Genomic DNA, 23,693 nt, shown 5'->3' with positions numbered 1-23,693 from the left:
CCAGTTGGAGGGTGACCTGCGGGTCTTACCTGTCACTCCGGCTGCCTGACACATTCCCCCCGAAAAACCCACATGTTGAAAACAGCGAATCGCATTTCACTCCCGGGGTGTTTGCATCCAGTGTCGTCATTCCTCATTGGCTCCCCAGGCTGGTTGTTATGACAGTGAAGCATATCCAGGTTGCTGGAAGTGGCACTGACAAATCATAACACGTCAGTGCATCTGACAGTGTCAGCACATTTGACTTACGCACACGCACGCACACACACACACACACACACACATGTTTATGTTTCTCCTTGTGGGGACCTTCTGTATATTTGATTAAAAATGATCTCATCCTCTAAACGTAAACCCTTTAAATTCAACCCTAACACTTAATCTTACCTCACTATAAAGCTTATTTCACAATAACATCCTCAATATGAGCAACCCAACTTGCTCTTGCAAAATGCCATACAAACAATTACACACACACTTGTGCTTCTGACCTCATTTACAGGGCTGTTGAGACAGGTGTCTGCCCGTGTGCTGAAAGGTGAAAGTTCACATCTGTGTGCCAAAAGGAAAATGTGCAGCAGTGGAGAGACTGAGCTCCACTCACCCGGTGTCAACATTTTAATTAATGGCACAGCCAGTCCAGGCACACCTCATTTACTGGAGCACTTTAAGCTCGGGTCCTCCACGCTGCCCTCTCGTTCATTTTAATACGCGCCTTGAGTGGCCTTCGCCCCGTCCATTTAGCTGCGCCGCAGACAACACTCACATCCAAACACACACAGGCCTGATTGCTGATGATGATCATCATCCTCTTGAGGAAAGGGAGCAGAAACATCTTCAAAACTAGACAAAATATTGCCCTCTGCAACCCATAATATCGCTGCAGTGTGGTGTAGCTGGAATGTGGCACAGGGGTCGGTCGAGGCTCTGTCTGCTCTGTGTCCTTTGACTGTGATCACACTGCATCACTATCACACTCAGCTTACACACACACACATCAGGTCTCCACATGTTACACAGTTTCCTCTAAAAAGGCCTCAGACAGTATAAAAAAAGATCAAATTTCTTTAACAAAAGCCTTTTGTGTGTTTTTGTATCTGACAGCAGGATGTCAGACACACTTTGTTGGTGTCTCAAATATCACACGCCCATAAACTAAAATAAGAGATTGTTACCACATTAAATTGAGGCTGGGAGGATGTAGTCCTTTTTTATGGGGTTCAGTCGGCACATTAGACCTACGGCAAGGACCTTCAGTACGGCTAGCTGGAAAGTAATCGCCAAATAACAGGGAGGAGTAAGATTTAGCAGAAGCTGAAATATTAACTGAAAGGAATTAATGATTTTATTTAGTAAAAATAGAAGAATCCTTGATTTTAAAGGGCTAGTTCGCCGATTTTCAACCTCAGTTATGCTATTATGAGGAGCTAATGCCATTATGATTTCGCTCTGTGCCTTTGGAGGACGATATCTGCTTCTCCGATGGGCCCTGGAAAACCTCGTAAACGTAAAACGCGTCATCTGGCAGAGGCAAGGGAGCTCGCTACACTACGCTTCCTCGATCTAGGACGCCCGCCTCCGATGTCATGTCTCATTCAGGATCGTCAGGTTTGAAATGTAGACTGCAGACCCGAAGATTTTTTAGACGATTCACCAGTACATTCTCGTCGTATTTCGGATTCTGTGCAGTGGCTTTTTCCAGGTGCAAATTGCTCCTTTGTTTTGTTAAAAAAACAACAGCTATTATCTATTTCCACCTTTTCCAAGATGAAGGGTTACTGTTTTCTCTCCTTTATTTAAAATGTGATGGTCGTGTTTCACTGTTTTCAGACATTTTATAAATTAAAAAGGTTACCTGTGAAAATGATGATCTTAAAGGGCTTAATTTGACTTGTTAATCTCTGCAATAAACCTGTTTAAATGATATTGTTTGATTGATGTTTGTCTATAGTCTTTGAGGCATTTTTGATTCATGACTGTTCTTGCAAAGAAAAATCCTCATTATGGGTTATTTGTACACATCATATTATGGGATGTATTGTTGTGGTAAGGAATTGATTTGCCGCCTGAGTCTAGTGAGGCTGAAGCAACACCACAGGTTCAGGCTGATTTCCTCCAATTTTCTGATGATTTCCCTCAGGCTTCTCTCTAATAGTCATGTTTCATTTTATTTATCCTTTTTTCCTTTCTTCTCTAAATCAGAGCATGTGAAATATTACGTTTTCCTCAGACAGGTGCGCTCATGCTCTCATGGCAGGTAACTGACAGGGCTGTAATTTGAGTGTAACAAGATTCTTTACCTGATGAAAGGAAATGTAGACCCTGCTATCAACAGATGGCTGGTACTGCAAGTTATTTTTTAACAGCTATTCAGACTTTCTTGTAATAAATGGGCTTTTAGCTGGTTGGGTCTTGAGTCGGTTCTGACAGACAATCAGTTTCAGAAGTACAAGATTTAAAAACGCGCTCATACACAGCTTTTCCCTGGTCTCAGGCCCGTCAGCCTGACCCCAGCCGAGCCCAAATCTCTCCAGCCGCAGCCTCATCTTATCGTATGTCCTGCCAGGTGCTCCCATAAAACACAGCTCCTCTGCTTATGTAAATTCCCCACAATCCCTCTGTCAATCACCTGATCACAAGCTGAGAATGTATAACCACTGTAGCGCCAGGCACCTGACTAAATAAACCGACAGGGTGTCAAGCTGGAGGGGGATCATGTGAGGTGTTAAAGGTTGTCCCCCCCCCCAGTACATCTATCCCGGTGAGGCCCCAGAACAGTAGATCCCTGTGCCTCGGTACACCACCGTGTCATTAATATGAGACGTCCCTGTAGAGCGCGCGCTGATGACACAAGGTTTAATCACAGCCAGGAGGCGAAGGAACGAGCCTGAGCAGCCCCTTAATCTCCTCTGTGGTTAGGCACATCTGGTCTGAGGGAGCTTTGAACTTTATATCTCCTGATATCTGATATCTCAAGGCTTTATTGGATTCCATATGTAAATGCATTAGGGTGATGAATTTGTTCATAACCACCATTCTCCACCATTAATTATGTTTTTTTGTTGAGCAGTCATGATCAAGATCTCTTTGTTCAGCGTTATTTTGTTTGCCGTCACTTGCAATTTGAGTTGAGCAGCCAATTAATTGATTTAATTAAAATAATAAGCTGCACATTTGCATTTTCTTATCAATTATTACTGTGTTTTTATTAACTGATTTCTGATTATGGTGTTTTGAATACTAAATAAGGAGTGTTTTTTGTTTCCCCAGGCTGCTGTGTGTCACCGGGCGGTCCTCACACGACATGACGGACATTGTCCAAGTGGATGTGGACCAGAGTGGGACGGGGACCTCAAAGGAGAGCTTCTCATATTTAGTGAGTATCTACCCTCCTGCTGTCCGTCGCTCTCCCTCCGCATTCTTCTTCTTCTACGTTCTCTTGTTCCTCGTTCCCCACTGGGAAAGCCCTCCCAAGTGTGTCAGTTGAGTGTTAACAGATGCTTTTTATGATTGGGAGGAATGCGAATGTGTGGGAATCTTCAAACGTTTATCTGAGCAGCAAACTGAGCACCATTGTCATCCTGCACTTGCTGCCAGCAAAAACAAACATGGCGATTGTTGGAATGTCCCTCTGCTCTGGATTCATCGCTGGGCCCGGCCAGCTAGCCAGCATTGTGTTAATGGTCCTCGACCCACACAGTCTCCCATTGGATTAAGAGCATTCAGCCCAAGGAAACGCTCATGTTAGCCTTTTGTTTCTTTTAGTTCAAAGACAAAGAGGTTTTCATATTCAGTGCTGGAACGGTCTATGATTCCAGTGCCTTCTAAGAGCACCGCTGTCTGTGAGTCACGCCACAGGGAATCACCCTGATCTTGAAGCCCTTCTTGATATATTACATTATAAAAAAATCCAGAACAACAAACACTAGGCCATGCTGTTGTGGGAACTCCTCTCAGCCGTCTTTACCCAGGCTCTGAGATTCTCTCTGTGTGTGAGGGGGTTTTCCTGCAGGGTGATGAGGGGGAGATGTGGGAGAAAGGGAAAACAGTTTTGGAGACAGGATATTCGGTTCTACTGCATCTCCTTCCTCGAACCTTTGGACGGAAACATCTGCCTCCTTACGCCCACCCTTACACTGGAGCACACAATAGGTCTCCTCCGTCTGTGCACACTGAGGAAGTGAATCCTGTCAGTGAGGATAAGAGGTTTCCCTGGAGGCGAGGTTCACGGCGGGGATAGAAAGTTCGGAAAGAGCAGGAATGCTGATGCTGTAAGCTGCAGAGCTGGACAGGGATATTCATCTTTGCCTGAGGAGCCTTAATGCGTGTGTGGATGTGCATGTATGATTGTGTGTACATGCAGTTTTTCATGTATATGCATGCACATTAGTGCTTTTTACCCAAACTGTAGCTGTCCTGCAAGTTTGAGCCCAAAGGCCTGTTAGCTTGAGCAGCATTTTAACATACTGCAGCATGGCCTGTCTTCACTGCTTCTCTTCACTAATTTACTCCCATAGTCAGCAGCTGTCTCAGCTGATCTTTAAAGACCACAGATTTGAACCTCAAAGGGTGAGGAAAGATTTTATTTGGTGTCGTGAAAAGCATCAAAGAGCACAAAATGTAGTTTGAGTAAGCCTGTCTTTTCCAGTGACAGAAGCTGTCAGACGTCTGGTGATACATTTGAGAACTTGTTAGTCATGTGCCGGATCTCTCGTCTGTATTCAGGTCCCAAAGCTGCTCTCCATGGAGCCAAGGAAGGGATCTCGTGCTGGAGGAACTAGAGTGTCCATCATGGGGGAACACCTGGACATTGGCTCTCAGATCCGAGTCATGGTCAACAACACGCTAGAATGTACCATCACAGAGTGAGTACTTTTTTTTGTTTGTAGCTGGAGTTGATATAAAGTCTTTGATGCAAGCGCAGGTCAAGTTCGTACTTTTTTTCATAGTTAGCACCAAGTGCTGGAAATGCAAAGACCTCATGTTTAAATATTCAACAGCTATGGGGCTGTGTGGGGCTTTGCAAGGCCTGCATGAAGATTACTCTTTTTCTAGACATCAAAAATTCCCGTCTTAGTTCCGCCCAAGTCAAGTTTTAAGTCCTCATTTTTTTAACGTGGTCTGACCCAGGTGAAGTGTGAAGTTTAGAGTCAAAAGCTCTTCTTGTTGTTACATAAATGTGTATTCAAAAGACTGCAACAAACAGGACTTTGATCCTAATTGGAAACGCTTTTGTATACATCACAAACAGTGCGATCACAATGGATGTTTACTTCTTTTTTTTAAGGAAAACAGATGAAACCATTGAGTGCACCATGCCTCCAGCCCTGCAGCCGCACACTGAGTCAGTGTCAGTGTGTTTGGAGTTTGAAAAGCTTCCCTGTCAAAGTGCCGAGCTCAGCACCACGTACACCTACGAGAAGAACCCCACCATCAGCTTCATCCACCCCAAAAAGAGCTACATCAGGTAGGTTCACTGCTGACCCAAACTCCAGCATTAAAACCAAAATCTCAGAAACATCTGAAGCTGGACGACTCTGCGGTTCCCCTCCCAGAGTCTCTGACAAAAGTCATTACTGTAATGCCGTCCTGATGTGCAGTATTTTCCTCCTATTGTGTTCTAAATAGCGCAGCATGTGTGTGACAGGGTAGCGGCATGTCTTTGATGACGTGTGGGGATTTTCACTGCAGTCAAACTGTTTTGCATTATTATCTGGTCCCCTGTTTCTCTTGTTTTGGTGCAGTGTCCCAAAGTATTTGCATACCAGTGGGAATTTGACGTATTTCTGTCATGGCTGAGATGTGATTCTCTGTATGTCTGTGTGTCACAGTGGTGGCAGGACCATCACAGTGACAGGCCAGGGGTTTGATCTGGTGCAGAGCGTCACGATGGAGGTGCTGGGAATTGGACAAACAGTGAGTTCTCAGATGAATTGTTTCCTTGTTTTTGCTCGATATAAACATAAAATGTAAGTGTGTTTTTAATGTGTAATGAAGTCATCGCACTTTACGGTCTTGGGAATTAGGCTGATGTGCCTTCCTGCAGAGGGATAGAGGAAAATAATGATAACATTCTCTTATCTGTTTATTGGGCTTAAACCATTAGCTAAGCTTAGCATAATTGGATGTAGGGGGAAACAGCTAGCGTGGCTTTGTCCACATGAAACAAGGGTAAACAAAAACTAGCCTCACAAATACCTTTACATACATATGTACATACATACATATGTTTGGTAAAAATCTTTTCAACTTACTCTTGGCAGGAAACGGAAAAAGCGTATTTCCCAAAACTGTTAAACATCCCTTTAAAATGCTGAAGCTACCTTGTCTTCTCTGCTCCTTCCTCAGCATTGCACCGTGGTCTCCCCCTCCATGATCACCTGCCCCTCCCACGCGTCCAGCCAGTCCCAGGAGACCTCTGTGCAGTTCTTCCTGAACGGAGTCCCCTACACCGGCGACAGCCCCTCTTCCTTTGACAGCGAGGCAGAGGAAGAGGAGGGGGAGCCTCATAGAGATCACTTCCTGCTGGAGTACGTGGAAGACCCTCAGTTCTTCACTGCCAACAAGGAGAAGCTGATAAAACACCACCCAGGAGAGCCGCTGACGCTCATCATCAATGTGAGTGACACTGCTGAGACAGGAAGTTCAGATTAATGCTTCGGTGATGTGTTGGTTTCCTGATAAGTCAAGCAAACATCCACATCTAATGAATCCATGTAGTCCAATTGTAATTGGGATGAACAGTTTTATTGGTTACACATACGTTATGGTTGGTAATTCAATTGGTAAAATTCAAATTAGTTTGCATTTGCAGTATATAGTATTATTACAGACTGGGTGTCTGGTGCGACTTTCGCGGAAAAAATCACAATCAGCGCCCAGTTAGTGACGCGTTTTCCATCACCCAGCAGTGGTTGGTCTGCCAGAGAGGGTAGGCGGAGCTAAGCGGCTGCTTTTCCGCTCTCTGCAAGTGTTGCAAGTAAACAGTAATCTACTATGGCTGAACAAACAAAGAAAAGATGGATGACTACAGATGCAACTTCAAAAATAAGTGAAAATCCAAAGAAAAAGAAACAAACTCGACGCTCAGATGAAGGCAAACGGTGTAAAAAGGAAAGCGACCGCCAGCGAGGAAAATCAAGAGTTACAACCGGAGCCAACCGTGGACGTCAAACATGCGACACTGTCTGGATATCTGGCAAGTGTGCGCCCGTTATTACAGTTTATCGCCATAGGTGCCGCCAAAGAGAACAGAAATTAGATCTACGAGATTACCGCTTTAAGAGAATGAGACTACAAAATGTTGACAAATAGATTCCATAAGTGTTATCTAGCTAAATGATTACCTCAGTATTTTGTAAATGTTGCATTGCTATTGCAATTAATGAAGTGATCTGAGCTTTAAGAACCTATTATTTTGTTACCAGATCAAAAAAATGGAGCATAACCCGACCCTAAAGCAATAATTATCACCGTTAGCTTTTTCATTCTTGCTAATCACACGCTCACATTAGTGCTAGGTGAGAAGTAGGTAGAATACATCCTTGACAATGTCTGAATATTGTCCAGATATTTCTGTCTGGACCACAGAGGGTGACTGAGCTATGCTGCTAAAGTTGTGGGAAAAAAACTCCCTAAATGGCCGACATTTAATTGTTTAGGGAGAAAAACTGCAGTAAACATCGGCTTTGACAACACTGGCCTTAAACAACCCATATTCAAACTCTGCAGAGAACAAGTGGTGGCATTTTCTAAAGGTTGCTTGTTTTCTGGCTGCACAAACCACCACCACTGCTGTAAGCCGACTGCCCCCACTGTGAGCAGCAGACATGGCTGAACGTTCCTTTATTCATATTCACATAAACCAGAGGCACATAAAACACATCAAAGGCCCTGTCCTCTGAAACGTGTTGATTTCTGTTGGGAGGGGGGTCTGTCGGAGGGGGGGGAAGGGCGCTGTTGCAGCTCAGTGGGAGGTCCCATGTTCCTGTGTCCTGTCTGATCTGAGCACCTGTCTGCATGGATTCATCACCCCAAAGGGCCGTCGGCTGTGACACCATACGACATGCACATGCAAAGAGCACAGACGAGGAAGTTTGAACCCGATGCAGCTTCCTCTTGATGTGTTTGTGTGTCAGGATGAGGCCCCTGCAGGAATCGCTGCCTCAGCCTGTCTACATGGGCGACTCGTCTGTTGTTTCCTGTTTTCTTAAGGAAGGTGGATTCCACTTGTGGCGGACCTGAAGGGGGGAGAGAAAACGTGTGTGTTTGTTTCATAGGGAGCTTGTTAGTCAGCCAGATCCTATATTAAGGACCTGAGCTGGAATGTGGGTGGGTTTTGTTTGCTTTCATCCTGTTTTGGCCTCTAGAATCCATTGTTTTGGTCCAATGAGTTTAAGTGTGAAAAAATTGCTGAAGATGGAGGTTATACAGTGATTTTTCAATATGCTCAGTGCTCAAACATATTTTTGTATGATAGTCTGAGGCTTTCCCGTGGCTGAATGCGCGTTTTACGAATGTGTATGCATATGTGTGTGTTCAGGCTGCGTTAGGAAGGATTTGTTGACAGAGACCCAGGGGGTGGCATCCTGCAGTAGGGACAGGACAGGGCCCTGAGGGTGTAATCAAAGCGAGGAAGCACACTGGGGATAAACACAAACACAGACACACTTCCTCACTTCACATTCTTATATTAAAGGCAAATTGCAGTTTCATACAAATGTCTTCATTCGTCATTCCTTTACATTACTAATAACATGCTACATTGCAAGTTAATCACATAGATTTGGAATGCTGCGTCATTGCTAAAGAGACTATGACAGGACAGGAAACAAGAGGGGTCAGATGGAGGTTTTACAAATCCTCAGGGTAGCCAAACTTATTTATAAGAGAGACCAAAGTTAACACAAACAATATTGTCCATTTAGAAAATCCTTTAGAGATTACACACTGACTTCCTTGTACTATTTTTCCCACAAAATTAAGTGCCTTAGATTTATAGCTGGACTGTTTGCAATCTATGTGATCATTTGTTCACTCAAGTATCTCGCCTCTTCGGGATAACTTTCAGCAGTGTTGTTGTTCCCTGATCTTAGAAAGTACTTTGGGGAATACAGTGAAAGCTTAATCTCTAAAAATAAGAGCCAAGTTGCAACAACATGCTGTAAACATTCTGCAAAATGTTCTAGTTTTATTGGGTGTTTTCACTGTGAATTCAGTGTGGAGATTTCAGGGTATGGTTGCATGTCGGGGTGTCATCTTTGCGTGTGACACATTGTGACTTGAGGTAGTAGAAAGGGGGAAAAAAAGGCAGCAGATGGCGAGTTATCCTGAAATGTTTGGAGCTGTTTTTTTGTTTGTTTCTGTATTGACATTTGTACAACAGGCTGAGCAGCACATGTGTGAACACTAGTGAAATGAACTTCTCGGTAAAGTCGGGTGGAGCGTTCTTCCGATTAAACTGAAGTAATGGGTAGTTCTTGGATTGACAGAGCGATAGAATGATGAAAACAAAAAGATATGTGCAGCTTGCTCCAGCGGGCTCCCGTAAAGGCCCTGAGAATGTTATTTTGGGCAGAAGCAGGGATGACTGTCAGCGGGTTTGTTTGGAGAAACTTCCCTGGCCATGTGAGAGAGGCTGCGGGAATGTTTGCTGCTTTAAGCTGAACTCTAGCCCAAACTAGATGAGTTTTCTGCTGGCTTCCTCCGTGTGACAGCTGCGTGACACGCCTGTGCAGCTCAGTGTCTACGTGTGTGTAAAAGAGAATGTGTATGTATATTAATTTATGTGTGGGTTAAAGCTTCCGCGGTCTTTCTGGGTGTCTTCTACGCTTGGTCAAATAAGACCGCTGACCGTCTGATGGCTGTTTTTGTTCTGTCGCAGAAAGGGCCGAGCGATCTGGAACTAATGCCGGAGGAATACTCGGTGATGGTTGGCTCCTATCCATGTAACATCAGCTTCCATAACGACCAGCTGTTCCACTGCACCATCAACGGACTGCTCAGCACCAGCGAGAGAGACCTGCCTGTCACTGTAAGTATGCAAGCATGTAAAACCCCCCGATATATGACCTTGTGTTAAAGAATATGGCTGGTTAGACCCTGTCAATTTAAGGATGTCACCCATCTGTCACACAGGGAAACATTTAGTCAGAATCCAGACCATCTGTGATGTTTATTGAAACAGATTTGATCCGCACAGGTCTATGCACACTCACTGATATGTGTGTGTCTCTCCATGCATTATGAATGGTTTGCAGTCTCTGAGCATGCCACCGTGAATCAGCAGTTTAGAGGGGGTGGTGAGCCATCACGCTGCGCCACATCGCCACAGTGAAATGTTTACCTCTCATTCTTTATCTCTTTAATCCTGCGTCGGTCCGTCTATCACCGCCCACACAATCACCTATCCTCACAGCAAGATCCAAATCTTCTGACTCACTCCTCACTTTTTGTTTTGTCTCCGATCTCTCTCCACCGCAATTAAAGGTCTTAATGAAGACGTGGTTGGGCCAGGCGCGGGCCTGATAAAACCAGACACTATTTTACCTCTACCCACGTTTCCCATCTGTTGCTGTCCATTCTGCTCTGTTTTGATAGAGTTTCATTAAGAGGGGGAAGCATTCATCTATATTTAAATACGAGCCAGACTGTGAGTGGTTTGCTGAAATAGCCCTGAAACATATGTTAGTCTGTCTCAGTCTATCAGCTGAGTTTTACTGTAAGAGCCTATCCTCCACTTTGACACAGAAATAGAAAGAGGGCTCTTACATTTCTCCATCTCTCTTCCTTCTCCCTCCCTCCCTGGGTACCTGTGGCTTGCTCTCGCACCCGCCCTCCCCCTGTCTGTCTCGCAGGATGTCTGAGAATAAACACAGGCAATTAGCAATGACATAAAGGCAGGGGCAAGGGTCAAATGAGATGTCATAACACAAATGGGTGGGCCGCCTGCACGTGAGCAGAGAGGATGATTAGTGAGCACGTTCGACAGGGGTATAAACACAGTGCAGATTTGAATAAATGCATATATGTCGGGCTGTTGCATAGCTTATGGCCATTTGTGTGTCTTCACTTACATTTGGTGGCGGATCTATTTTTACATGCGTGTGTTTTGCTTGGCTCTGAAGCGGAGCTGCAAAAGTGGATGTGGGAAAAGCAGGAGAAGAAGTGTTTTTGTACCCCGAGAGAAACAGGAACATGGAACAATGGCATTTTCCCCTCCATTACACCAGGCCTGGCTGTTGCAGTCTGTGGAAGAAGGCCTTCGTTCGCTGGTCTGAGTAAATGAACGCCTGCACCAGAAAGAGAAAGAGGGGATGAGAAAAGAAAGAGAGGGGTTGGGCCCAGTGAGCCAGATCCCCCCTCAGAGTAAGACCAGTGTAAGAGGGATTTGGTCTGCGGATCGGAGGCTTTTTTCATCTGAGGCTCTTTTCATGAAGCATATTCGGATTGGAGGAAGGAAAGGGAGAGATGTGAGGAGGGACCACAGAGACCCTGCTGACTAATCAGAAGGCAGAAGTGAAAGTCCTTTTCTTGTCACATCTGGGTTACTCTGAACCGGGTGACTCCTCCAGCTCGTTGCAGCGATAGAACATTTTTCAAAATCTACACTGCCTTATTTTTTTTCCGCGTCTGCACCTGCGTCCATGAAAAAAATGATGTGTCCGTACATGTGTGCAGGAACTTGTGTTCCCATTAATAATTGCCTATGTTGTAGGGCATGAATCTCTACACTGCATGACAAAGAAAATACTTCATGCACCGGCTGTCTCTGTCTTTCTAAAAGCTAATTAGATTTATTTCCTGGTCATAACTAAGTCAAGTAAATATTAAGTGCCACTGCAGTTACACATTGTTTACAATGTTATGCTGAATTTTTAAGATAGCCTGCATAACAAGCACTTTATTTGCAGCCAAGCATCCAGGGAGGTTTTTAACAGTGTCAGATCTTGAGAGAGAAGTCCATGCCTGCCTCCTGTTTGAACTACTGTAATTCTCTTACATCTTTCACACAGCTTTGACTCGTATCAATTTCTGAGTCGCGGCTCACTAGAAATATCTTTTAATTGGGATATTTTACATTGATGTCCTTGAAAAGGGAGATTATATTTTCAAAACAGGCCGTACTTACAGTAATATTCATATATTCTCATCAGTTGGTAGGGATGCTGAAGAAATCGATTCATGTCAGAATCGCAATTCTTAATTTCTACAATTCTGAATCGATTTGAAACTTCCAAAAAAAATTCGTCCTAAGTAAATGTTCAACATCAGCCAGTTTGAGCACGGCACTCCCGCTGCATGCATTGTTAGCCGTGCACCATTTCCTGCTTCCGTTGTTTACACAGTTCCAGCAAGGAGTGTGTCGGTCCTGGCTAGTTATTCGCGTTGCTAACGTTAGCTAGCTCACGTCATCGGGGGAATCCTTGACCAACACTCACAGAACTGCGAGGCGTGGACGTTTCAAAGCCACCCAGTCATTCGTGACATTCACCGCTCACTACATCACAGATGCCTGGCAGGTCGAGTCTCGTGAACGTGAATCTGCAGTTGCCACACACACAAGCTGAAAATCGATGTCTCAAAGAGCTGTCCAACATTATTGTTTAATTGTTTGATAGTTAAAGTTTTTTTTTCACATAACTTTTTATTCTTAAAATGTTGCAGCTGAAGTTAAGTACTAAACAATGTTTTATTTTAGCAAGTTAAGCAAAAACAACTTGTCTTTTGTCTTTGGGTTGCCTCTGTGTATTTACATTATTGTATCAAATATAAAAGCTGCATAGTCTTGAACACATTTTACCGTGCTTTAATGTCATATAATAATTTTTGCCAGTGCGGTTTACTTAGCACACAGCAGACTGAAATAAGAACCCCTTTGTAACAAATAGGGCATTGATTGTGAGTCGGCAATCGAATCAAATGGGATATTGAAAGATTCAAACCCCTATCAGTTGGTCTGTTATTGTACGGTGCAAATCTAAATGACTGTCTCAACTATAGTAAAGAGCATTATGTGTCCATTTGGATTATTTATGTTCAGGTGCTCTACTATTATCTGTAGTAGGGAGAGTTTAATGGTCTGCCTGCAGAAGACAGGTAGCGTTTCTTATGTGATAGGAGTGCTTTTTATTGCTCTTTATGTGACGATTTAAGAGCTATATTAAAATATCCTTCATCTCTTATGACTGCTTCCAGTTGCATGATTATAAAAGACTTGAGTTGCGATTCGGGAAGGCAGCCTTTTGTGGTATTTATAGTGCTGAAGGTGAAGAGACAGATTTCCTTTTATTACTATATAAGGTTTTATGTAAGACGTTATCTTTTCCTGACAAATTTAATCACCGCAGCAGCAGATTTAGTGTCCATGTGGACCGCACGCAAATAAAACAAGTCCTACTGTGATAAAAGAAAAACAAATACTTGATCAAGATGAAATAAAAGGATATATATATGACGTGATGAGAGCTGTAGTGAAAAGGAGACAGGTTTATGTGTTTCTTCTCTTTTTCTTTAAAGGTGCAAGTGGGGAACTTTCGCCATACCATCGCCAAAGTGCAGCTGGGCGGCAGCGAGCTGGCCATCACGGTGTCCATTGTGGTCTGCTGCGTGCTGCTGCTTCTGTGCACTGTTGGTAAGTTGTGTACACACGCTCACCAGCGGATGATGGATGTGTGACTGCTGCAGCGATGGATGCTCCAGATGTGGAACAGATAAAAGGGATTTGGGGGTCATAGTTTCCATGCACTTGCTTCATCCTTCTTCAGTACATGAAGCACAAAGACCCTACTGTTCTCCTCGCTGTCTACTCTCTCTCTCTCTCTCTCTCTCCGTCTGTGTGTGCACTTCGCTCTGTAATCTCTGTGTGAGTGTGCGCAGGGCAGGTGTAGGGGTGAAAATTGGTGCTACCGTGGATTTTCACACAATTTCCTCCATCGAATCTGTTCCCGGAAATTCACAGAGCGTCTTTTTTATTTTAATTCACAGAACCCTTTTGTGTGTGTGTGTTACAGCTGTTGAAATAACACATGCACACATTTTGTTTACAAAAGTTCACACGCTTGAATTTCTAGGAAAGCTTGCATTTTCATGCTCTCACAGTCCGATGCATTCATCGAATATTCTTCACAGGCTTTTAGACAGATCCTATTGATCCTATTTATTATGTTTTGATGTGCTGGAATTGGTTGAAACATTTTCCATACAAACTTAATTTTGTCTTTTCAGCTCTCGTAGTGTACTGCACAAAGAGCCGGAGGGCGGAACGCTACTGGCAGAAAACTCTACTCCAAATGGAGGAGATGGAGTCCCAAATCAGAGAGGAGATCCGCAAAGGTGTGTTTACACAAGGACCCACACATGCACAGACACACTCGCACACACACCCTCTTTTATTGCACAAGCTCTGCTATCAGACTGATTCAGACGCCATATGATGTTTTGTGTCAATTGACATGAAAAAATAGCTTCTGGGAAGAAATATTGACCACATATATTTGTGCGTTTGGTCTGTTTGTGCACGTTTGTGTGTGTTTGTTCGTGTTTTTTTCCCAGGCTGAGGTAGGAGGGAGATACAACAGTTGACAGATTTGTGCCTAGTAAGCGTGACTCATGAAACACAGTGTCTGACAAATGATCAGTCACACGCAAGACGCACTTAGTGGCGGCATCGCCTCTGCCGTGTCTACCCAGTAGGAACAAGGCCTGTGCGTGCGTGTTTGTGTTTAGAGCCTTGTCTTTGCGATGCATATATGTGTGCGTTTGTGTGTGTCTAGGGCATTAAAGTTAAGCCGTGTGAAGGCCACTCTACGTCTGAGCACCCAGATTTATGGCGTAGAGATAGTGGGGGACGGATCGAGAAGGAGAAGTGGAGGGAGGAGGAGATAGGAGCGAGAGTCTGGGGGAGAAGCGAAAGTGTGGGAGGAAGAGAGGGGTTATTTAGTCAGAGGACGCAGACAGATTTGTGGCCGAGTTCAGGGTGAGAGTGCAGAAAGCGAGGGATAGTTCTGCCGAGATGAAAGATATGATAAAAACAGAAGAATGTGGAGTTAAGGGACGATGAGAAATTGACATATTCCAGAGCGGTAAGGTTTTGGCAGAGGGGAGTTTTGGTTTTCAGGCCTGCTGCTTCCAATCAAGAGTCGATGGTGTGAACTGACTGGTGGTTTAGAGGACGCTTTAGTGAGCAGGAGGATAAATAACCTGGAGTAATGAAATATGACTTAAATCCCTCGGGTCTAGTATTCCCCTCTTTCTACACAAACACAGTGTGAAGAAGCTGGCATTGTAACCCCAATACGTCTCTCATCCTGCGACAGGAAAAGCTTTTCCATAAAAGGATCTCCAGCGTCTCATTAGTGGAGAACATCATCCTCTCCGAGAACATGCTACCCAATAAAGTAGCTGCAATATCAGTATGCATATTCGAGTCAGCGTCTGGAGATACTGATACTGTTTCGGCAGCTTGCATACACATGTTTTGGATGAGGGCCTGAGACTGGATTTGGCTGCTCCGATTGTTGTTTGGTAAATATTTGCCTGCATGCCGGGCTGGACTGCACAGTCTGGCAAAGAGAGGGAGGAAGAGAAAGATTGGAAAAAGATCAGAGGATTAGCGGCTGGTATATTTAGTATTCAACCAGAACATTACGAAATAAGATGATACAATTCTGATTTAACTTTTCTTTAATTTGATCTTTGATTCTAACAGATCCCACGGCATCCCGGGGAAATGTGTGGGTTATTGCATTAGCCTGTGAACAGATTTCTGACTCATTTTGCAACAAATGAAGCTTTTGGAGCCAGAAGCAGGACTGTGGTCTTAAACATTCCCATGATTCAAGCCTTTTTGTGTCTCGCTGCTTTTTTCATCCTTTCAGGCTTTGCAGAGCTGCAGACAGACATGACAGACCTGACCAAGGAGCTGAATCGCAGCCAGGGCATCCCCTTTTTGGAGTACAAACAGTTTGTAACACGCACGTTCTTCCCCAAGGTGAGAAAACCTATTTTCCTCCCCGCTATCTGATTTCCACTGGCACACTGACAATACCATTTTTCTCTATGGGGTTTTAATATAGTTTCTCCCTCACGTCCCATTTCACATTTCCCACAGCTTGTAATGTGCCGTATCAAAATTCACCTTGGAACTTTTAAACATACAGTTTAAGCAAAGTGTAGCTCAGTGTGGCCCCCCGCAGGAGGCTTAATGTGTTCTCTATAGGTAAGCATTCTCTGACTAGTGATCCACCCTGAAGGAAGACTGCGGGTCTCTCTGTCGGTGGGTGTTTTTTCCACTGATACAGACAGACACAACTCAGCGGGCTTTGTCTTCCAACCACAGGCACAGACTTTCAAGGAGACGGAACAATGGCGGGCACTGAGACAAGGAAACTTTCCCCCTGATTTCTCAAAACACTCTGCTCACACTCCCACACTCTTTTGCAAGTTTTGGGTGTGTTGCGCAACGCTGGTTTGTTGCAGTGGACACTGGACAGTGTTTTCTGTTGTGAAGGAAGTGAGTGGAGAGAGTGTTGAAAAGCTGCATGGAGGGAAACATAAATTCAAGTGTAGCTGCTTTAGTATTGTCTTCGGAGTTTTCCGCTAAGACAGCAAACACGACCACGACCCTCTGTGCTCTTGTTTTACCACGAGAGCGCCTGGTTTTTCTAAGATTACGCACACGCACAAAACAGTGTCAAACATAGACTATGACACAGTTATAATACAAGACAAATGTAGCTGTCCTGAAATGACAGGCCGTGTTGAAATGCTGCCTCTTGGCTCTGGGTCAGTTTGCCTCTGAAGCCATTAAGGCTCATGACGCTCCGTGTCACGATGTCATGTTCCCTTTTCATGGTCAGCCAGCGCCTCGTCCAGAAATTCTGCCCTTTGGTTCCAGACTGCCGAGTCTCAAGGCCAGCTCTTTTTGTTCCCCCTGTCCATCCATCTTCCTGTGTTTACAGCCAAAGCTGACTTTGTATTACAGTGTTCTGTGTGTGTTTATGTGTGTTTCAGATGTTTTCCGATTACGAGAAGAGTCTGGTCCAGCCCGCCTACGAGAATGATGCTCTGGGCCCTCGAGCGCTGCCAGAGACCCACCCGCTGCTGCAGGACTGGCAGGTGAAGGGTTAAGCCATTAGGGTGTTAGGTTAGGTTGCTTTCTTCTGCCAGAGTGCCTCGATTTGGGTCCTTTTTCACTCCGTTCACTCTCAACTGGGTCACACTGAAGCTTATTAAGGTTTCACAGTGGGGCTGTTGTTGATGAGGAGTAAAGAACAGCATATAGTGCATTTTTGCCTTTGTGTGCTTGTTATGTGTGGAGCCGTGTGTGCGGTATGTGCCTGTGTGAACCCACATGCTCTTGTGTGTGCAAATATGAATACTAATGCATGTCATGCAGCGGTTTCCAGTGAGTGAGACACAAAAAAAATTCAACTTGTCAAAAAACACGGGGCCCACTAAGTTGATGGCAGGTTGTTGACACACTTCCCACTGGCTCTAGGACAACCGAACAGTATGCTTTTCATCAAAATCCATCTCTTGTTGTGTCGTGTGTGTGTGTGTGTGTGCATATGTGTGTAATGGAGGGGCGGACATGAGTTATAAAGAGAGAGTGGGAGCGAAAGCGTGCACTTTCACACACCTCCGTGCGAACGTATGCTTCAAGTGAAAGCACGTGCGTGTGTGTGTGCGCGTCGGGAAGAGAGAAAGTAACGATTGCAGCGCTAGTTTTGGGTCGGCAGCCGGGGGAGCCTGTCTAACCGTGATGAAGTGCCTTGGATCCACATCGTCTTCCCAGGAAGTGTTTTCCAGGTCACAGCAAATAAATCTCACAGGCGGGCATTTATCTTAATGGACACCCCTGTTCTCCTTCTGTCAGGCTGCAAACCACACCATATGGCTGCAGTCCAGAGGGAAGACTTCATCACACTGCTACTTAGTCGCACCCATAGATAGGCCGTACTCATTAAGTCGACTCGGCACATTTAGAGACAATCACACACAGTCGGGGACCAGAGCGGGAGATTCAGATACTGTTGAGGGGACCGGAGAGGGAGGGGCCTGAAGAGGCACGAGGAAGAGCTGTGACGGAAAGATGAAGTGCTCACTCCATGGGTCACTCGAGACAAGAGGTGGTGAAACAGATTAGGGGGTGTGCAGCAGGTGTGTAATGCAGTTTAGGAACATTCACGCAGAGAAATCACTGTTTCATTCCCCTTCTGTCATCAGGCCAACAACACGACGAAGCCTAACGTAGAGGAGGGCATCACTCTGTTCTCCACGCTTCTCAGCAACAAGCACTTCCTCGTCACGTTTGTCCACGCTTTGGAACAGCAGAAGGACTTCGCTGTACGAGACAGGTAAACGCATCAGCTGTTATATTTTTGGAAGACAAAACTTTTGTTGTGTAAATTTGTAAAACATACAGATTTATTAGATTTATTTGCCCGAAATGCGAACAAGCCTTTGTCAGAAAGGTTTAATTTTACGCCATGGTCATTTTTTGAAGCTGTAGCAGGTGGGTTTTATTGGATTTCATGATAATGTGAGGTGTTTTTAAAGCTGCTGTAATCAATATTTTGTTATGTACAATGGATCAAAGGCCTGCGTGAGTGGGAAAGGTGTTTGTAGTAAAAAACAGAGAAATATCACCAGACTCTGCAGCTGTTGAACATAGTGGAACAAAAAACTGATAAAAACCCAGATATATCTCTCAGGAGCTTCTGGAGACCAAAATAGAGCCGTCGCCCCCAAAAAACATTTAAAGCAGGTTTAATAAAGCTCCTATGAACAATATAAAAAACTTTTAGATTCAACAGAAACACAACCAGCTCTTTTACTTTAAAGCTCCCGTGAGGAACTTTTGGTTTGTGTTGATTGTGGCGCCCCCTGTGGACAAAGCCGTACCTCTTATCTCTTTGTTGATTTTGTCCTGAACATCCTTAAGCGGCGTTTTTAACAAAAAATCTCATCCTGCTTTCTTTAACAGTCATATTTATCAGTCACTTTAAATTTTTGCCCTGTAAAATGTAAACAAAGGCAGCGTGCGGTTAACACCTACCCCCCTGCCAGCGGTTTCAGGCATTAAAAATAACTATAGAAATAATCAATCTTGTCGCTGATGGTCTGTATGGTTTTTGTAGCTCATATAGAGTCATCAGAATTAATTAATTAAAAACTCCTCACAGGAGCTTTAAGATATGAGATGTCACATTTCCCATTAAAATGTATACAAATGACAACACCTATGTTTAATATTTTGTTAAAATGTGCACTTACATAGTCCCAAATGTGTCCAACAATGTTCAAAGCAAGAGAAACTAATAATATTATTGGATGCATTTTTATTTGGTGGCCTTTCATCCTGAAAAACACTGGAAACACCAGGTGATTTTTACTTTCGCTAACTACTATTTCATCAGAATAAAGTGACACAACATTTACAATAAAACAGCACCTCGTCCATGAGCATGATTTCTTCCTGAGATGCTTTATTATCGGCATTGTTTTTTGTTTGACAATGATGACAACAACTCCCATGATCCCACGCTACTTTTTGACATCATCAGACACTGTCTTGTTGATGTTTTGATTTGGAGCCCTAGAAGAAATAAGATATTTGATGTTTAGACAACCAAAGAAAGAAGACTTCTTAAGTGAAATTAACTTTTTTACAACACGGTGCGCTTTATTATTTGGCTCTTTCATTGCATTACTTTGTATACAGAATCTGTCCTCGTCTCTCCATTGTTTCCCACGGGAGCCTCTTTACGGCTCGCTACTCATTACTGTTTAGAGAAGTGGTTTCTTCAGCTTTGTAAATATTCAGTCATTTGTTAGTTTAGCTTGTTTTGCTCCTGATGGCCTACAACTTGCCAGTCATTGTGGAGAAACAGAGAAAAAAACAGAGGCAAGACCACATCCCTGTCCCAGCTCAGCATCAGCATTTACTGACTGATGTGGCCCCTTCCTCCTGGATTAAAGGGCTTTGTCAGGGAAATCCCCTGCACCTCTGGACTTGCTCACCCAGACGCTCCCTGCATTAGATCAGGCCTTTATTTAGATCTGCAGTCACAGGTGCTGGGACCTGTTGTTGCTTCTGTTATGTTTTTAAGACCGCACACTGATCGAGCATGTTTGGATGAGCATGTTTTCGCTCGTCTGTCTCCTCTGCTAATCTGTTTCCTCGCCCTTCAGATGCAGCCTGGCGTCTCTGCTCACCATCGCCCTCCATGGTAAACTGGAGTACTACACCAGCATTATGAAAGATCTGCTTGTGGACCTGATCGATGCTTCGGCTTCCAAGAACCCCAAACTGATGCTGCGCCGCACTGAGTCTGTTGTGGAGAAGATGCTGACCAACTGGATGTCCATCTGCATGTACAGCTACCTCAAGGTGAGGAGGGACAAGAGGGAGCGGAGTTATGAGGCAGGCTTGATTAAAAAGAATTAAGCTCAGATGTTTGACTCCACCTCTGTGTCTCGTTTTCCAGGAAACAGTGGGTGAGCCGTTCTTCCTGCTGCTGTGCGCAATCAAGCAGCAGATCAACAAGGGCTCCATAGACGCCATCACGGGGAAAGCCCGCTACACCCTGAATGAGGAGTGGCTGCTCCGCGAGAACGTGGAGGCCAAGCCACAGGTCGGATATCTCACACTCTCTCGGTTCTTCTTTCACATCCTCTATTTTGCTCTGGAGGAAGTTGACCGACATTAATTTTTACTCGTGCTGAATTTCACAACTTGCAGATTTTTGCAAAGCAAGACACTTATTTGTTTTTCTTTTTGCAGAACATCAACGTGTCCTTCCAGGGCTGTGGCATGGACTCGCTGTCCGTGAGGGTCATGAATACAGACACAATCTGCCAGGTGAAGGAAAAAATCCTAGAGGCCTTTTATAAAAACCTGCCATTCTCCCAGTGGCCCCGAGCGGAGGATGTAGACCTGGGTAAGAGCACATTTTCTTCTGATTATTCTCATCCTTTCCACCTTCCCAACCCTATGAGATATAGTAATCTCCCTCCTTGCAAAAGGTCAATTCCTCTCATGAAGCTCGACTAACCTGAGGCTGCAATATAATAAATGACAGAATGCATCGAGGAGAGTGTACAGTCATAATCACAAAGAGTTATTGCTTTCAAAAGCTGTGCAGCCTGCAGAGCTGATTTGATTAATGGCCCAAGAATATTTCCACAGGTCGTGACACAGAGATTTAGAGCACGACTGCTCTCTGTCTCGCATATTCTTTTCCAAATTTAGGATGAAATTGTCTAATATCGCCCTCCTCCCTTCTCCCCGTCTCATTTCTCTCCTCCAGAGTGGTTCGACTCTGGCAGCAACAGTAAGCTTCTGCAGGACCTGGATAACTCCTCGGTGATGGAGGACGGCAGGAAGAAGCTCAACACAGTCTTCCATTACCAGGTGTGTGTGTGTCTGTGTGTGTGTGAGTATGTGTGAAACCACTGTGGTGGGTGTTGTCATGGTGTACCTGTATATCCCTGATATTGTAACAGCTTCAGCGGGGGTGTAGAAGGTGAGAAGTCCTTATAAATGGTGTCACAGGCTGTCCACAGGTGGGAGGACACTCGCTGTTTCTATGTGGCTGCACACAGTTAGTCGCAGGTGCTATTGTTCATGTTTGTCTGCTGTTGTATGATGCTTCTCTTTTTTACAGGTCATTTGCTGCAGCAGAGATTTAACAGAGCTGCTGGATTTCTATTGTTTTTGAGCAGATTCTACATTTAGACTTATAGTACATATTATATTTGTGTTCTGATAAACATCATTTAAAGGTCCAGTTTTCCGAATTTTCAACTTCAGTCCTATCACACTATTATGGGGAGCTAACGGCATTATTATGCTTCTCCAATGGGCCCTGGAAAACCTCTGCCAGACTGTGTAAAATGCGTCATCTGGCGGAGGCCAGGGAGCTCGCTAAACTACACTTCCTCAATCTAGTCGCCCGCCTCCGATGTCTGCATACCGTAAAATGTAACCATCTGTTCCGTGAGGTGCCTTAAAACGCTACCTGCTCTCTTGTTTTCCCTCCGAGACTTTTCCATATTTATAACTGAGTCATGTCTCGTTCATAATCGTCAGGTTTGAAATGTAGACTTGTAGATTTTTTAGACGATCCACCGGTATATTCTCGTCGTATTTCAGATTCTGTCCCGCTCTGAGCCATCGCCTGCAGCACAACTGTAGTATTTCACTCCCGCGTCTCTCGCTGGGCCGTCCTTTTTAGGGGGAGGGGCGCAATGCACACTGGGTGTTGTAGGACTGTATAATGGGCGAAAGCACGAGCTGTTTGTACAACTTTCTCCACAGCTGTGGCGCCAATTTTTAATATAATTGCTTCTATCGATTACAGAGAACACCAGCTTTGACTGACAGTGGCTTTTTCTAAGGGCCAATTGCTCCTTTAAGCTTTAAAAATACCCAATATAAATTGACTTACATTTGCAAATAAATATATTGTAAATCATAAAAGAATCATATCTTTATTTTTCAACATTTATCATCATGTTTAAATGAAAAAAAGCAAGAAATAATGTTCGTCTCATGTCCCATTAAAATGTGTAAATGTGTGTGTATGCTTCCTTATGTCTGCGTTCATTTGTGCGAGAGTAAACAGTCGTTCAGTGACCCCCGACCTTTGACCCTTTACCTGTACTTGTTAAGTGCTTTGTTTAGTTTTTGCTCAGCCGTGGGGACGGAGCTGTGAAAGCAGCGAGCTGCAGCGTGTACTAACAGTCTGGGTTCACTGGCAAGGCTGTTCAATCCATTTCACCACAGGTTGACTTTAATGAGCCCAGCCAGGCTCCTGCAGAGTCACCGCCACTCGAGATGCACACAAGACTGACACACACACACAAACACACACCTCTCAACACCACTCTCCCCTCGAGGGCATGCTTAATGATGCTATTCTGGTGCACCCCAGCTCACCCCTGACCCTGTGCCCTCTGTCCTCTCTCCTCTTCCCTCCACCCCCCCCCCCTCCTCTTCTCTCCCTACACAGATCCCAGAGGGGGCATCGCTGGCTATGAGCATGAAAGACAAGAAAGACAACACCCTGGGGAGAGGTACGTCACCTTCAAACACACCCATTCCCCGTCGCTTTGTCACACATGCTCACCCACACTTGGATAAATACACGCAGTCACTCGATCACAGGAAACGGCACATGCTTAGTTGATCACGAGAACACGATACGGTCGTGTAAACATGCATGAAACCACACACCCTCCCGCCCCCAACAGACATCTAAACACCCTCACAGCTAATAAATCCCAACACTTACTTCAGCGCTTCAGACTGGAGTTGTCCTCATTCAGAGCTCTTTCCTGCGTTATAAATGAATTCCATTAGCAAACGCGGGCTTGTGGGAAACATCGCGACACAAGTTGGCACATTGTCCGGCCGCAACCGGGAATAAAACAACCGATCCGCCTGTTGACAGACGAGTTTACATTCAGCCTTTAATGGGCTTGTCCGTTTTTTGTCTGGGGTCTACCTTACATAATCAGTACCAGACCAGAGCTCAGGCTCTGTCCATCAAAGCCTCTCCTCTCATTCATACTGGGCCAAAAATAGGCTTATGTGGACCAAACCTGGCTCCGGCTTCAAAGCACTAAGGCGGTGTTATGAGCCTGTAGTGCTCCCTGGCTAATATAAAACACTGTCCTGCCTGCCT

General features: G+C 44.6%; 1 protein-coding gene across 1 annotated transcript in view; it reads left to right on the top strand.

Moving 5' to 3' along the window:
• plxnd1 (plexin D1) overlaps positions 1-23,693 on the top strand; it is a 66,665-nt gene that overhangs the window by 35,029 nt on the left and 7,943 nt on the right. The window contains exons 14-29 of the mRNA XM_069659928.1: positions 3,271-3,376; positions 4,726-4,865; positions 5,288-5,467; positions 5,832-5,916; positions 6,349-6,618; positions 9,884-10,033; positions 13,519-13,633; positions 14,227-14,334; positions 15,879-15,991; positions 17,014-17,118; positions 18,229-18,359; positions 20,197-20,395; positions 20,493-20,639; positions 20,789-20,945; positions 21,315-21,418; positions 23,019-23,082. Of these exons, the coding sequence (XP_069516029.1) occupies positions 3,271-3,376; positions 4,726-4,865; positions 5,288-5,467; positions 5,832-5,916; positions 6,349-6,618; positions 9,884-10,033; positions 13,519-13,633; positions 14,227-14,334; positions 15,879-15,991; positions 17,014-17,118; positions 18,229-18,359; positions 20,197-20,395; positions 20,493-20,639; positions 20,789-20,945; positions 21,315-21,418; positions 23,019-23,082 (2,174 nt within the window). The remainder of the gene's footprint in view (positions 1-3,270; positions 3,377-4,725; positions 4,866-5,287; positions 5,468-5,831; positions 5,917-6,348; positions 6,619-9,883; positions 10,034-13,518; positions 13,634-14,226; positions 14,335-15,878; positions 15,992-17,013; positions 17,119-18,228; positions 18,360-20,196; positions 20,396-20,492; positions 20,640-20,788; positions 20,946-21,314; positions 21,419-23,018; positions 23,083-23,693) is intronic.

The sequence above is a fragment of the Semicossyphus pulcher genome, unplaced genomic scaffold (assembly GCF_022749685.1).
Source record: "Semicossyphus pulcher isolate SPU_LCO1_2020_fin unplaced genomic scaffold, fSemPul1.0.p SCAF_13, whole genome shotgun sequence".
In the NCBI taxonomy this organism is placed as follows: Eukaryota; Metazoa; Chordata; class Actinopteri; order Labriformes; family Labridae; genus Semicossyphus; species Semicossyphus pulcher.
Note: the sequence above shows the minus strand (reverse complement) of the source record. Positions and strands in the feature narration are given on the sequence as shown.